This window comes from Prionailurus viverrinus, chromosome E2, assembly GCF_022837055.1.
Source record: "Prionailurus viverrinus isolate Anna chromosome E2, UM_Priviv_1.0, whole genome shotgun sequence".
NCBI classification, from domain to species: domain Eukaryota; kingdom Metazoa; phylum Chordata; class Mammalia; order Carnivora; family Felidae; genus Prionailurus; species Prionailurus viverrinus.
The window spans coordinates 10943600-10954541 of record NC_062575.1 but is presented as its reverse complement, the minus strand read 5'-3'; the positions used below and the strand labels follow the sequence as shown (position 1 = coordinate 10954541).

Here is a 10942-nt window from a genome sequence, read left to right as displayed (position 1 = left end):
TGATTATGTCTTAAATTTTATAACGTGCTACGTGGAACACTTCAAGAGCTGGTTTGAAGCAATCTTTCCGCCTAGCCTCCAGTGACTGCTAACCCCAGCTGATGCTCAGTCCATACAGATCAAGACAGTGTTTTCTCCTTTTACCCGTTACCTTTCCATGGGTTTGAATGGACTCGTGATCCTCCCCGAGGAACCTGGCTTATCCTTCAAGGTCTGGCTCAAACGTCCGCACCTCCATGAGGATCTCTCCAGCTCCTCGGCCAAGTTCCCTCCTCTGGGCTACCGCAGTAGCATCTGTATTCACTGACTCATTCATTCACTCAACAAGGGTTTTTTTTCTTCTGAGCATTTTCGACTGTGCACCAATCAGGGGCTGAGCCCCAGGGAAACCCATGCTGGATGAAAGCAGAAACCGCCCCTGCCCACAGTGCAAAAAAAGGAAACAGACAGTAATTAGCAGGTTGATCATATAAAAAAATTCGTTACAAACTGCCACGAGAGTTTACCATAAAGGATGCAGACCCAACCTGCGGAAACAAGGAATGGGTGCTTAAGTTGAAGGTGAAGTCGGCGATGACACCAGATGAAGGACTTGCAACATACATTCCAGGTCAAGGGACAGCAGGTGGTGGGAGGGAACATGGTTCCATTTTTGAGGAACAGAAGGCCAGAGCATTTAGAGCACAGAGGCACAGGGAGAACAGAAGGAGGAGAGGCACTTACACCATTCACTGTGTCATTTCCATTTCTTGGCTGTGTCCTCCCCACCTTATGATTGAGAATAAACTCCTTAAAGGGAAGGACCATGTGTCACTGAAAGTCCTATCCACCCCCGCACTTAGCACAATGCAAATAAACAAAATTAATGTACCCATTTTATGGATGAAGTTGTTGAGGGTCAGAAAGGTTGAATGAGTCGCCCAAGGTCCCAAAGGTGGCGGCGTTTGCGCGGTAATAGAATATATATCCATCACTCCTCCACAACAAGGTTTCTCTTAACAGCCCACCAACACTCTCGCCTGCCCATCGTTTTTCTAAAAAGTTCAAGTTTCTCTATAAGCTCCTTTTCAAAGGGCTCATAACAAAACCCCCCAATTTTGCCGGTTACCGGGGAGGAGTGTGTGTGTGTGTGTGTGTGTGTGTGTGTGTGTGTGTTGGGGCCAGAGTACAGAATGATCTTCTGGTGATCAAAACAAAAAGGGGACCCTTTTCTGGTACAGGATTCTTTTCTGAAGCCTCTTTGGTGCCTGGAAATGGTGCGGGTGGTGAGAATTAGCCATCAAAAGAGGCTCCTGGTGATGCCCCTTAAAGAGCATCCGCGCGCTGACCCCGAGAGTCTGGAGTGAAAAACACCCTGGTTTAGACTCTTCAGGGGAGTAAGTGGGATTTCTCGTTTCCCGCTTCCCGAACCTTTTTGCCCTTCCAGCGGCTACCTGCGATTTGGGAAACAGCCCCACCTCCCGTCTCTCCCGCCTGCCCCCGCAGATCCGTGCCGGAGGAGGCAACCGTGTCTCCGGGAGGCATCCTCCAGGCCCAGACGTTCGACTCTGTCCATTTCAAGGCGCCGAGCCTGCGCCGTAAATAACAAAGTACTGCGCCGCCCGCCGAGGACACGGCGTCCTCTCTGCGTGTTTTATTCACGAGTCTTGGGCAAGTCTGGGCTCTGGGGCTGCGATCAGGAGCCCGATTTGAGACCGGCTCTGGAAGTGGAGTCGAAGCTTCGCTGGGGCAGGGAGGCGGGGCGGGGAGCGAGGGTGGCGGCGTGAAGGGGTGGGGCGGACGCGGGCGCGGCTCTTGCGAGGATTACGGCGGAGGCTGTGGCCCATAGCGCGGCTCGCGGAGGCTGCAGCCATTGCACAGCGGAGCATCCCACATTCAACAGGAGGAACCCGCGGGAGAGGAGCCCGAGCCCCCCGCGCCGCAGCCGCCGCAGCCCGTGCGCCCCGCGCCCCCCGTGCGCCATGGCCAAGGAAGGCGTGGAGAAGGCGGAGGAGACGGAGCAAATGATCGAGAAGGAGGCAGGCAAGGAGCCTGCGGAGGGCGGCGGCGGCGGCGGCTCTCACCGCCTCGGGGACGCCCAGGAGATGCGCGCCGTGGTGCTGGCCGGCTTCGGGGGGCTCAACAAGCTGCGGGTCACCAGGAAGGCCATGCCCGAGCCGCAGGACGGCGAGCTCAAGATCCGCGTCAAAGCCTGGTCCAGTATCCGCGTCTTTCTCGCTTTCTCTCTTTGCGCGCTCGGCGCTCCCGGGGCGGGGGTGGCGGAGCCTCGGCGCGGCCGCTGCGCGGGGAAGAGTGGCCGTGGGCGCCCCCTCCGCGCCCTCCCGCGGGTCCCCGAGCCTCCCCGCGGCCGGCGGCCGGCGGAGGCGGGGGAGGATGCCGCGAGGTGGCCCCGCGCCCTCTCCCAGCCGGATCTAGGGGTGACCGGAGGGGACTGTGAGCTCTCGGCGGGGAGGAACGGGGTGGATGGTGGCGCCCAGCGCCCCGGGGTCTGGGAGACTGCGCGGCGGGGGGCTCTCCGTCGGGTAGGACAGCTGAGCTTCCGGGAGAGGGAGTTTGGTAACACGGTTAAAGAAGAATAATAACCGTTGGAGGACTGTGTGCCAGCCATCGTTTTTAGAGTTTTAGGTGTGCGATCTTATTTAATACTCCCTGGGACCCAACGAGTTAGGGACCGTCATTGTCTGGCGTTTCATGCGAGGAAACCGGGGCGCAGAAAGAGCGATTTGCCCAAGGTCTCCCTGCCGCCACGAACTGACCTGGCCAGGATTTCCTACTCACTCTTTTTTAAACCTCTGTGCTGTACTGCTGCCGGGTCTGGCGACAGAGTGAGGGCTGGGGAGGTGCGTTCTCCCTCCCCGCTGGTGCACTCCGCTCCTCTGGCACCCGGGGATGGGGAAAGGCACTGGGAAGCAGGGGCGGGGGCGGGGGGTTAGGTCCTGGAGCATCTGAGCTTGGTCAGGGGTGAGGCCAAGGCTCGCTCTTCCCCGCCAGCGTCTTCTCTTCTTCTGTGCTTTTCCGAAGAGGAAAAGCAAACAACTGGTCATCTTCTCCACCCCCCCCCCGCCCCCCCCCCCCCCGCCCCATCTCAAAGGGAGCTCAGCATCCGAGTACCCTTCCTATTCCCCACTCCTCCTGGGGGAACTTCAGAGTTAGGCCCGCCTGGGATTCCCCTTGGAGTGCTTAAGCCTCTCTGTGTGCTGTCACTATGATCCTTTCTCTGAAGTTCTAGGAGGGAGGGCTCAACCCAAAGGGTTCACTGGATCCAACACTCTGAGTTCTTCATGCAGCAGCATGGGAAGCTCCCAAGGGGAACTTGCCCTCAGCACAGTGAGACGGACTTACCCTCGCTCATGTCTGTGTTTTAAAGTCCCCAGCAGTCACTGCTCCCCGCCCCCCCCCCCCCCCCCCCAAAGCAGCAGTCAGCCTACCTGTCCTTAGGTTAAATCCCAGACCTAGACTCTGGGGACATACGCAGAGGCAAAACAACAAACACAAAAAAAACCCCAAAAAACAAAAAAACTAAAAAAACACCGCAAAGGAGCTTCTCCTCCCAGTCGCTGCCTTGAGAGCAGGTGCAGGACTCCATGGCGGGCTGGAAGGTGGCTGTCAAGAGAAGCAGGCACTGATCTCTGACTCACTCTTCATACATGTAGCTGGTCACAGTCGACTCCAGACATGACTTTTGGGAATTCAGGGTAAGGGAAGAGGCTTTTGCAGACTGGGGAATCCTGTGTAGTTCTATTTTGTTAACTCTTGCTGAACCAAGCACATTGATCCCAGAAGGCAGAGCTTACGTCGGCCCTTTTCACCAATAAATCCCCAATGCCTAGCATAGTGCTTGGAACACAGTATGTCCCGCCTCAGTTGCTGCTGACGGACTAAGTTATTGCTGAATGAATGCATTGAGAAAAGACGCTCGGACGGGGAGGGTAGAGTCATTCTTTTTCTTCACTTGCCGGTGAAAGAACGTCTGGCTTGTAAAACTAAAACTATGTATTTATTGGTAATTCTCCTTTCTTCACCACTGATGAGAAATATGGTATAGATGCCTATGTGTATCTACAATTTATGCCCCTTCATCCAAATTGGATTCCAGGACTTCATCAGAGGGGATGTTCAGAGGGTAAAAATGTTGAAGCTACTTTTTAAAGAAGAGAGCATCATTTGCAGTACAAATAGGTCTGGGTTCTCTAGTCTTATGCTAATTGCCTAGAGGCTGATAGGAACTGAAGCATTTTGAAATAATAAATGTCAAGATGAAAGCCAGGAGATTGATTTTCAAAGCCAGATGCACAAGCCTGTTTTTTATTGGAGCCGCGCGCGCGTGTGCGCACACACACACACACACACACACACACACACACACACACACACTCTGGAATCACTGCAGATTCCCCACCCTAGTTGTTCAGGAAGCCAACCAGACATGGGGCAACATTTGGAATCCGGTATTGCAAAGGGCCCAGATTGATTTTCATTTCCCCAAGCTGGAAGCAGAGTTCATCGGTTTTGCAAGGGGGGATTGAAGTAGGTTTGTGAAGATTGCCCGCTGGGTCTTTCCTCCTACACTGGGCTAGGATCGGCAGGCCAAAGATGCCCACTGATTGTAAGTGTAGCCTTGGGAGCCAGGATGACTCGTTCTGTATTTTTATGAATCAGCTGATGGCTTCCTGGATGAAGGTCCCCCTTTTATGTGCGCTCTGTTTTTAATGGAGACCTTTTCTCATCAAGTAGGATATGCTATTTGCTTGGGAATAAAGCGGACTCTGTCTGAACTAGTATTGTTCAGACCTGGAATGAGGGTCCAAGTTGGTTACTCCATACGTTGTATGCGAATGGAAGAGAAGAGGTGCAGGGAGATGCCTATTTGATCTCATTCACCCCTTCTCTTTTATGGTGCAAGAAGACAGATGTTATACCGGAGCGAATTGAGGCTTGGAGATGTTGAGCAATTTGCTAAAAACATCACACAGATAGTACAGTTAGGATCTGAATCTTCGTCTGCTGTTTTCCTTTTATTCCATTTGTCTCCCTCTGTGGGAGAGCCACAGGAAATGTGATTTACCTCTCTGGACCTTTGGCAATGCAGTGCCAGCTTGCTTTCCTTCCCTTCTTCAGTGAATATGGCTCCTTTTTTTTTTTTTTTTTTATGTCTGACTTGAGAGAACATTCTCTGGCTAGTTCCAAAGTAATATGGCTTTTCTCCCCAAAGGGAGACATGCTGGTCAAATGCAGCTCAGAAAGAACCGTTTTGGGGAGTGCAGGGCGGGAGGGATTACAGAGTCTTCTAATTGGTGGCAAGAGCATCAGCTTTGATGGGGAACCGGTCCCGTCACCCGTTCACTGAGCAGTTTACACGGCAAGCTACTTAAGTGGCCATGCGGAAACAGCACGTGGCCTTTGGAAGGCGAAGGATCCGGAGGTAGGCCCAAGCCTCAGCGCTTTTTATCTGTGTGGCCTCGGCGGACACATCTCCGCCTCTCCAAGCTTGCCACGCCTCAAATGCAAAACGCAGACAAGATGAACCTCCTATTGTCGAGAGGATCAGATGCAAAAACGAGACTGGCACTAAATGAGGAGTGGGTGTTGTGACTGTTGCCACCTCCGATGTCCTGTCTGTGCCTGTGTGACTTGTTTCTCTGAGGACTTGGAGGCCGCCATTTTAATCACGTGGATATTACAGGCGATGTCATGTTACGTTTGCTCTGTGATGAAGACTGACCCCTTCCTAGACAGCAGTCCCAGCCCCGTCTCTTGCTAACCATAGGTCATGGGTCTTGCCCCCTAGAGGCAGAGCCAGACACAAGGCTGCTCTCTTAAGTGGTTGATTGAGGGGGTGCTTTTGGGGAAAGGGTCGTAAGGGGAACCGGACAAGGGAGGAGCTAAGCAAGGATTTCATCTGCCCTGGATCCCGCCAGGAGTTCTGGGGCATGAATTATACCTTAGAGTCTGACCTCGCAGCAAGAGGGGAAGTCTTGGTGTTCCCCACGCCCTCTGGCCCCCTGTCGTCAGTCAGGTCTGGGCTGTGGGACGCCTTCTGAGTGGGGGCAGGGAGCCTCTCAGGCAATGGTGACTCCTGTTTGAGCGCTGTTCCTCCAGAAGAGGGAAGGGGGTTGGGGCACTGCACTGAGCCCTGAGTGGCCAGCACTCCCAGCAGGCGGGGGATGGGTGTGCTGCCCAGGCAAAAGGGGTCTGAATGTGGCACAGATATCGCCCTGTATGGTGGCTGACCTTGAATGTGTCGCTTACCTCTCTAAACTTGAGCTTCTTGGTCTATAAAATGGCGATAATAATAGCACCTCCCTTTACAGTGTTGTAATCGGGTTTAAATGAGATATAGCGTAGAAAGACCTTTTTGGTGATGCCTGGCATATACAAGTGGTCAATAAATGACAGCTATTATTACATTATTATTCTTGGTTTCCATCTGGTGTCTCATTCAAACTGGAACTTTTGGGGGTGTTAAAGGGGCACTGTTCATAGTTACTCTGGGACAGCAGGAGCAGACTGGGACTGTTTTAGGCAAACCAGGGAACACGGTCCCTCCCCCCACCCCCCCGCAACTGCCTTTGCTGCCAGAAGTCTTGTCACAGTGGGGCTTTTCTTGGACAGGAGCTGGGAGGATTTGAGGCTGAGGGTCTCCAGGCTGGGCTGCGGAAATATATTTAAGTGGCCATTAACAAGCCTTGTCTCTGGTTTGTGGCTCAAATTGGCTTGTGATGGAAAGGCACTAATGGATCGGGGACATTTATTTTCCCAGACTGATTTACAGAGAGAGGCCACATGAAACTGCTAGAATGAGAGCAGTTAGATGAAAAATGGTCCCAGCCGGTCATGGCTGCACTGGCTGATCTGAAAATGGGCCGAGGGCAGGCCACACGAAAGGAAGGCCAACACACGGTGGGCTTCTAACGTGTCACGGAGGTGGAGGGCATCGAGCCAGGGGAGGGAACTCACACTTACTCAGCACTCGTGAGGAGCCAGGAACCGAGTTGCCTGCCAGGGGCTTTGTTTCATGTCATCTTAGGGACGACTCCACAATATCAGTATTACTATCTCCATTTTCAGGTTGGGAAACGGACATTCAGAGCCGTGTTAAGATCACAAACTGCTACGTGGAAAAGCAGGGTGAAGGTCCGAGCCAGCTTTGTTCCTGCACTCTTTACGTTTGGGAACATCAGAGGGATTCGGTGACAAAGGCACAAGAGGGAAAGGACAGACAGTGAGGGACCAAGAGGTAGAGAGAGGCAGGCAGACACAAAGACTGGAAGCAGGAACACAGAGAAAGGCCAGGAATGCGTTTCGCTGACCTAAAGCGTAACGGGTAGGACTCAAAGTTGGCACGGTGCCATCTCGCCCCCCACCCCCAAAACGGCCATTTGTATGTCTAAACCACGTCCACTTTCCCTCCGTTGCCGATCTATGGGACTCTTTGGAGACCTACTTAACATCAGATGGCCAGGACTGTTGACCCAGAATACCCATGCCGATGAAACACAGTCACCACTCCTCGGATCCACTCAAGACATTCAGGTTTCTTCCTCTGCCCCCTTTGCCTCGATTGGGCCACTGCGACGTTGGCAACTTGCCTGTACAATATCCCCAAACAACACGGCATTAAACTGTCACTGGTGAGGCCCATCTAATGAAATATGGCCAGTAGTATCTTTCCTGTGTTTATTCACATAAACAAATGGAGTGCAGGAGGTTAAGTGACACGAGTGCTTATAAAACTGAGAAATCGCTTGGACGGTCTCTTGGCCAGGAAGCCAGGTCCTTGGCTTGGCCAGGAAGCCACTCTGCCATGATGATTGGAACAAAGTGTTCTGGATGACTCTGTATCGGAGAGAGATACGAGGATTTGACAGGAGAGGATGACTCTGTCTGACTCACACCGAGCCCCGCTTGGTGATGACGCGAGATGGAGACACTACTTCTGGGATCTTATTTATCCGGGAAAATGTGCATCTTCCCTTTAACTGGGTCCTCCGCGGTGAGGGCAGTGGGGGTTAATGGAATGGACTTCTTGCCTCCCCAGCAATTGGAGGAAGAAAGGAAGCCCAGAATCAGTGCTTCTTGTGTTTCACAGAAAAAGGAAGTGTAGGACATCTTACGGAACACCGGACGTGGAGCAGTTTCCCAGAAACGGCAGCCTGATCTCAGAAGAAACCAACGGCAGGTGGCCCATGACGTGCAAAGGGCGTGACGGCTGATATTTACGCTCACCCTACCCCTCGCCTGTCTTGGCCGCCGTAAAGCTCATTGTCCTCCGAGTTACATCGGACCCTCATAACCCCCTGAGGTTATCTCGCTTACTATCTAAGAAAGCTGCACTGCAAGCGGTGAGAAGCTACAACAGATCCGAGTTCAGACCCCAACTCGGCCCCACCATGGCCGGGTGATCTTAAGCAGACAGTTCCCTCCACTTGCCCATAGCCTCGCCTTGGTAATTACACCCACGTGGACTTGTGAGACCAGCTGAGAGTCTGCCACGTCCTGACTGTGCCCTGCACATAGCGGGCACTCAAGGAAGGCTATTTCCTTCCTTAGTCAACCAGGCTGTAAAAGATGGGAGGGCGCTTGACCCCACCCTCTGGTCCCTGGTCCTGCTGTGCCACCTCCAGACTACACTGGCACCAGGGGGCAGGGTGCTGGCTTTTGAATCTAATTTCCAGGGTCGGTATGGATTTGGACTGACCTGTTGCGACCCTCACTCGCGATGGCCCTCTGCCTGCCCACCCGAGGGCGACAGTAGGGATTTCTAGGATAGCTGGATGTGCAGGACCATCAAGCCTCTGGGGTTTGGTTCGCTCTCATTCAGAGGAGCCCAAATCCCACCACCTCTGGGCACATCACTAGCATCCAACACGGACAACAGGGCTCACCCAGGCATGGGGAAATGGCGCCCCCATGACCCCACGTTCCTGGCACTTCTCTCAATAGGGAGCTTTTTTGGCATCTTGGCATTCGTCATAGAAGAAAAAGTTTAATTAGAAACAAGACGAGCCTCCTCACAGGAAAAGGGTAGCGGGTGTGTAATCTCAAATTAGTTTGATTCCTCTGTGTGTGATCTCACACAGAAAATCGGTTGGAGCCCTGCTATTAAAATGAGTAAATTCACTGTTTGAAGGCCCAGGAGACAAAATTTATGCTTCAGTGAAAGAGGCTGTTTCATCTTTGAATGTTATATTTTCTTGATGGAAACACACACAGGGAGCTTCTGTCCTCAATCTCATTCTGCCAGTGACCCTTGATCCCTCACCCAAGCCTCATCCCGATCATTGTTCTGGAGCCAGGGGTGTGCGAGACGGTGCTTTCCTAGACCGACCCCCCCCCCCACCACCCCCCACCCCGGGAAGTGAAACAAGGGGCCCGCTTACTCCTGACTTGTCTAAATGGCTGTAGTCCCCAGAGCCCAATGCAGGATAATTGTCTTCTGTGAAGGGAATGATAATGATTCATTCCTCAGGCCCACATGGACAACATACCCAGGTGGGATGGGAAGGACGTATGCTTTCTGGTTATAAAATAGTTAATGCCTGGAATGAAACAGACCTGGATTCGAATCTTAGATCAGATCATTTTAGCAACCTATCTAACCTTAGGAAAATGACTTAGTCTTCCATTACCTCAGTTTGCTCATCTGTGTGATGGGTACCATTATAGTACTCAGGAGGTAATTGTGTGTGTGTGTGTGTGTGTGTGTGTGTGTGTGTGTGTGTATAAAAAGACATAACACGTCTAAAGTCTCTAGCGATGAGGTTGGCATTTTCATATTTGATGAATGAATGAAGTCCTTGTCGTGTAGTATATGCTTCATATATGTTAATGGTAGGGAGAAGAAGTAGGACATTAAAAAGTCTCAACTTTACGTAAAGTTTTCTGGATAGAGGCCCTAATCAGACTCCAAAACGCTAACATCCAAAGTAGCCCCAGACAGGATGTGCCATCATGCTATGACGTACACAAGAAGACTCAGATGAATTCCCGAAGGAACAAGAGAGGAGACGGAGGCACAATGCCCAGTGCTTCTACCGTTGGCCAGAGGCCGGGCTAAGCACAGAGATCTTCTGCTCTGACTTCTCTTTTCCTTATCTCCGCCATGCTGACCATCGCGATGACGTTGTCTCTGGAATTCTAGGTTCTCCCCTTTCCTTTCCCTTCCATCTTGTGTCTTCTTCTCATGAGTTAGCTTCATGTGCTCTGCCTACAACGAACTTCCTTCTTGAGACTCGGAGAGATGGCGGCCTTCTGCCCCAGCTGCCTCGTGCGAGTGTGGCAAGCCCCAGAGAGAACGGTTTTCTCCCGCTTTCCATACATCGAGGAAGGAATCTTAATGGCCCTCCATGAATCACATATCAGCCCCTGGATCTCTCTCTCTCTGTCTGCCCAAGGGGTTAAGGTGCTGTGATTGGCCACATGTGCATCTCACGTCCCCCTACCCTGATCTAGAAGAATGGGACACCTTGATTGATTGCCTTACCAGGAACACATGAAGTGTGTGTGTGTGTGTGTGTGTGTGTGTGTGAGGGGGTGGGGACATACTCCAAAAGGAATGGAGGGCAGTTACCAGAAGAGAGGGGTAAAAGATACACCCAACTGATCAAAATGGCAGCCGTCATGGGTGATGGGAGACTCTGTTCTTCACCACAAAAAGTGAAGGGTCAGAGAGGGGACTGGAAGGCAGCTCCATTTCCTATCCCGGGACATTACATTCTCAGCACCAAGTTGTTGAATCATATTAAACGACACATATATAATATTTCCAACTGTCAGGCCCACTGTCTTTTAAATCTATTTGGTAATCTTGGAAATTCTAGAAACTTTCTCTATTATCACTTCACTGGTGAGCACCAAGCCTGGGGCTTGGTTAACAATAGGCACTTGATACATGTTTGGGGAATGAGCGAATACATGACCGACCGTCCCCCAAATGTTAGAT

The 10942-nt window shown here is 52.1% G+C and overlaps 1 protein-coding gene across 1 annotated transcript in view; it reads left to right on the top strand.

Annotated features, from left to right (window-relative positions):
- Nucleotides 1–1853: 1853 nt before the first annotated feature.
- Nucleotides 1854–10942, top strand: part of VAT1L (vesicle amine transport 1 like) — a 147455-nt gene continuing 138366 nt past the window's right edge. The window contains exon 1 of the mRNA XM_047834170.1: nucleotides 1854–2194. Within this exon, the coding sequence (XP_047690126.1) occupies nucleotides 1962–2194 (233 nt within the window). The 5' untranslated portion in view covers nucleotides 1854–1961. The remainder of the gene's footprint in view (nucleotides 2195–10942) is intronic.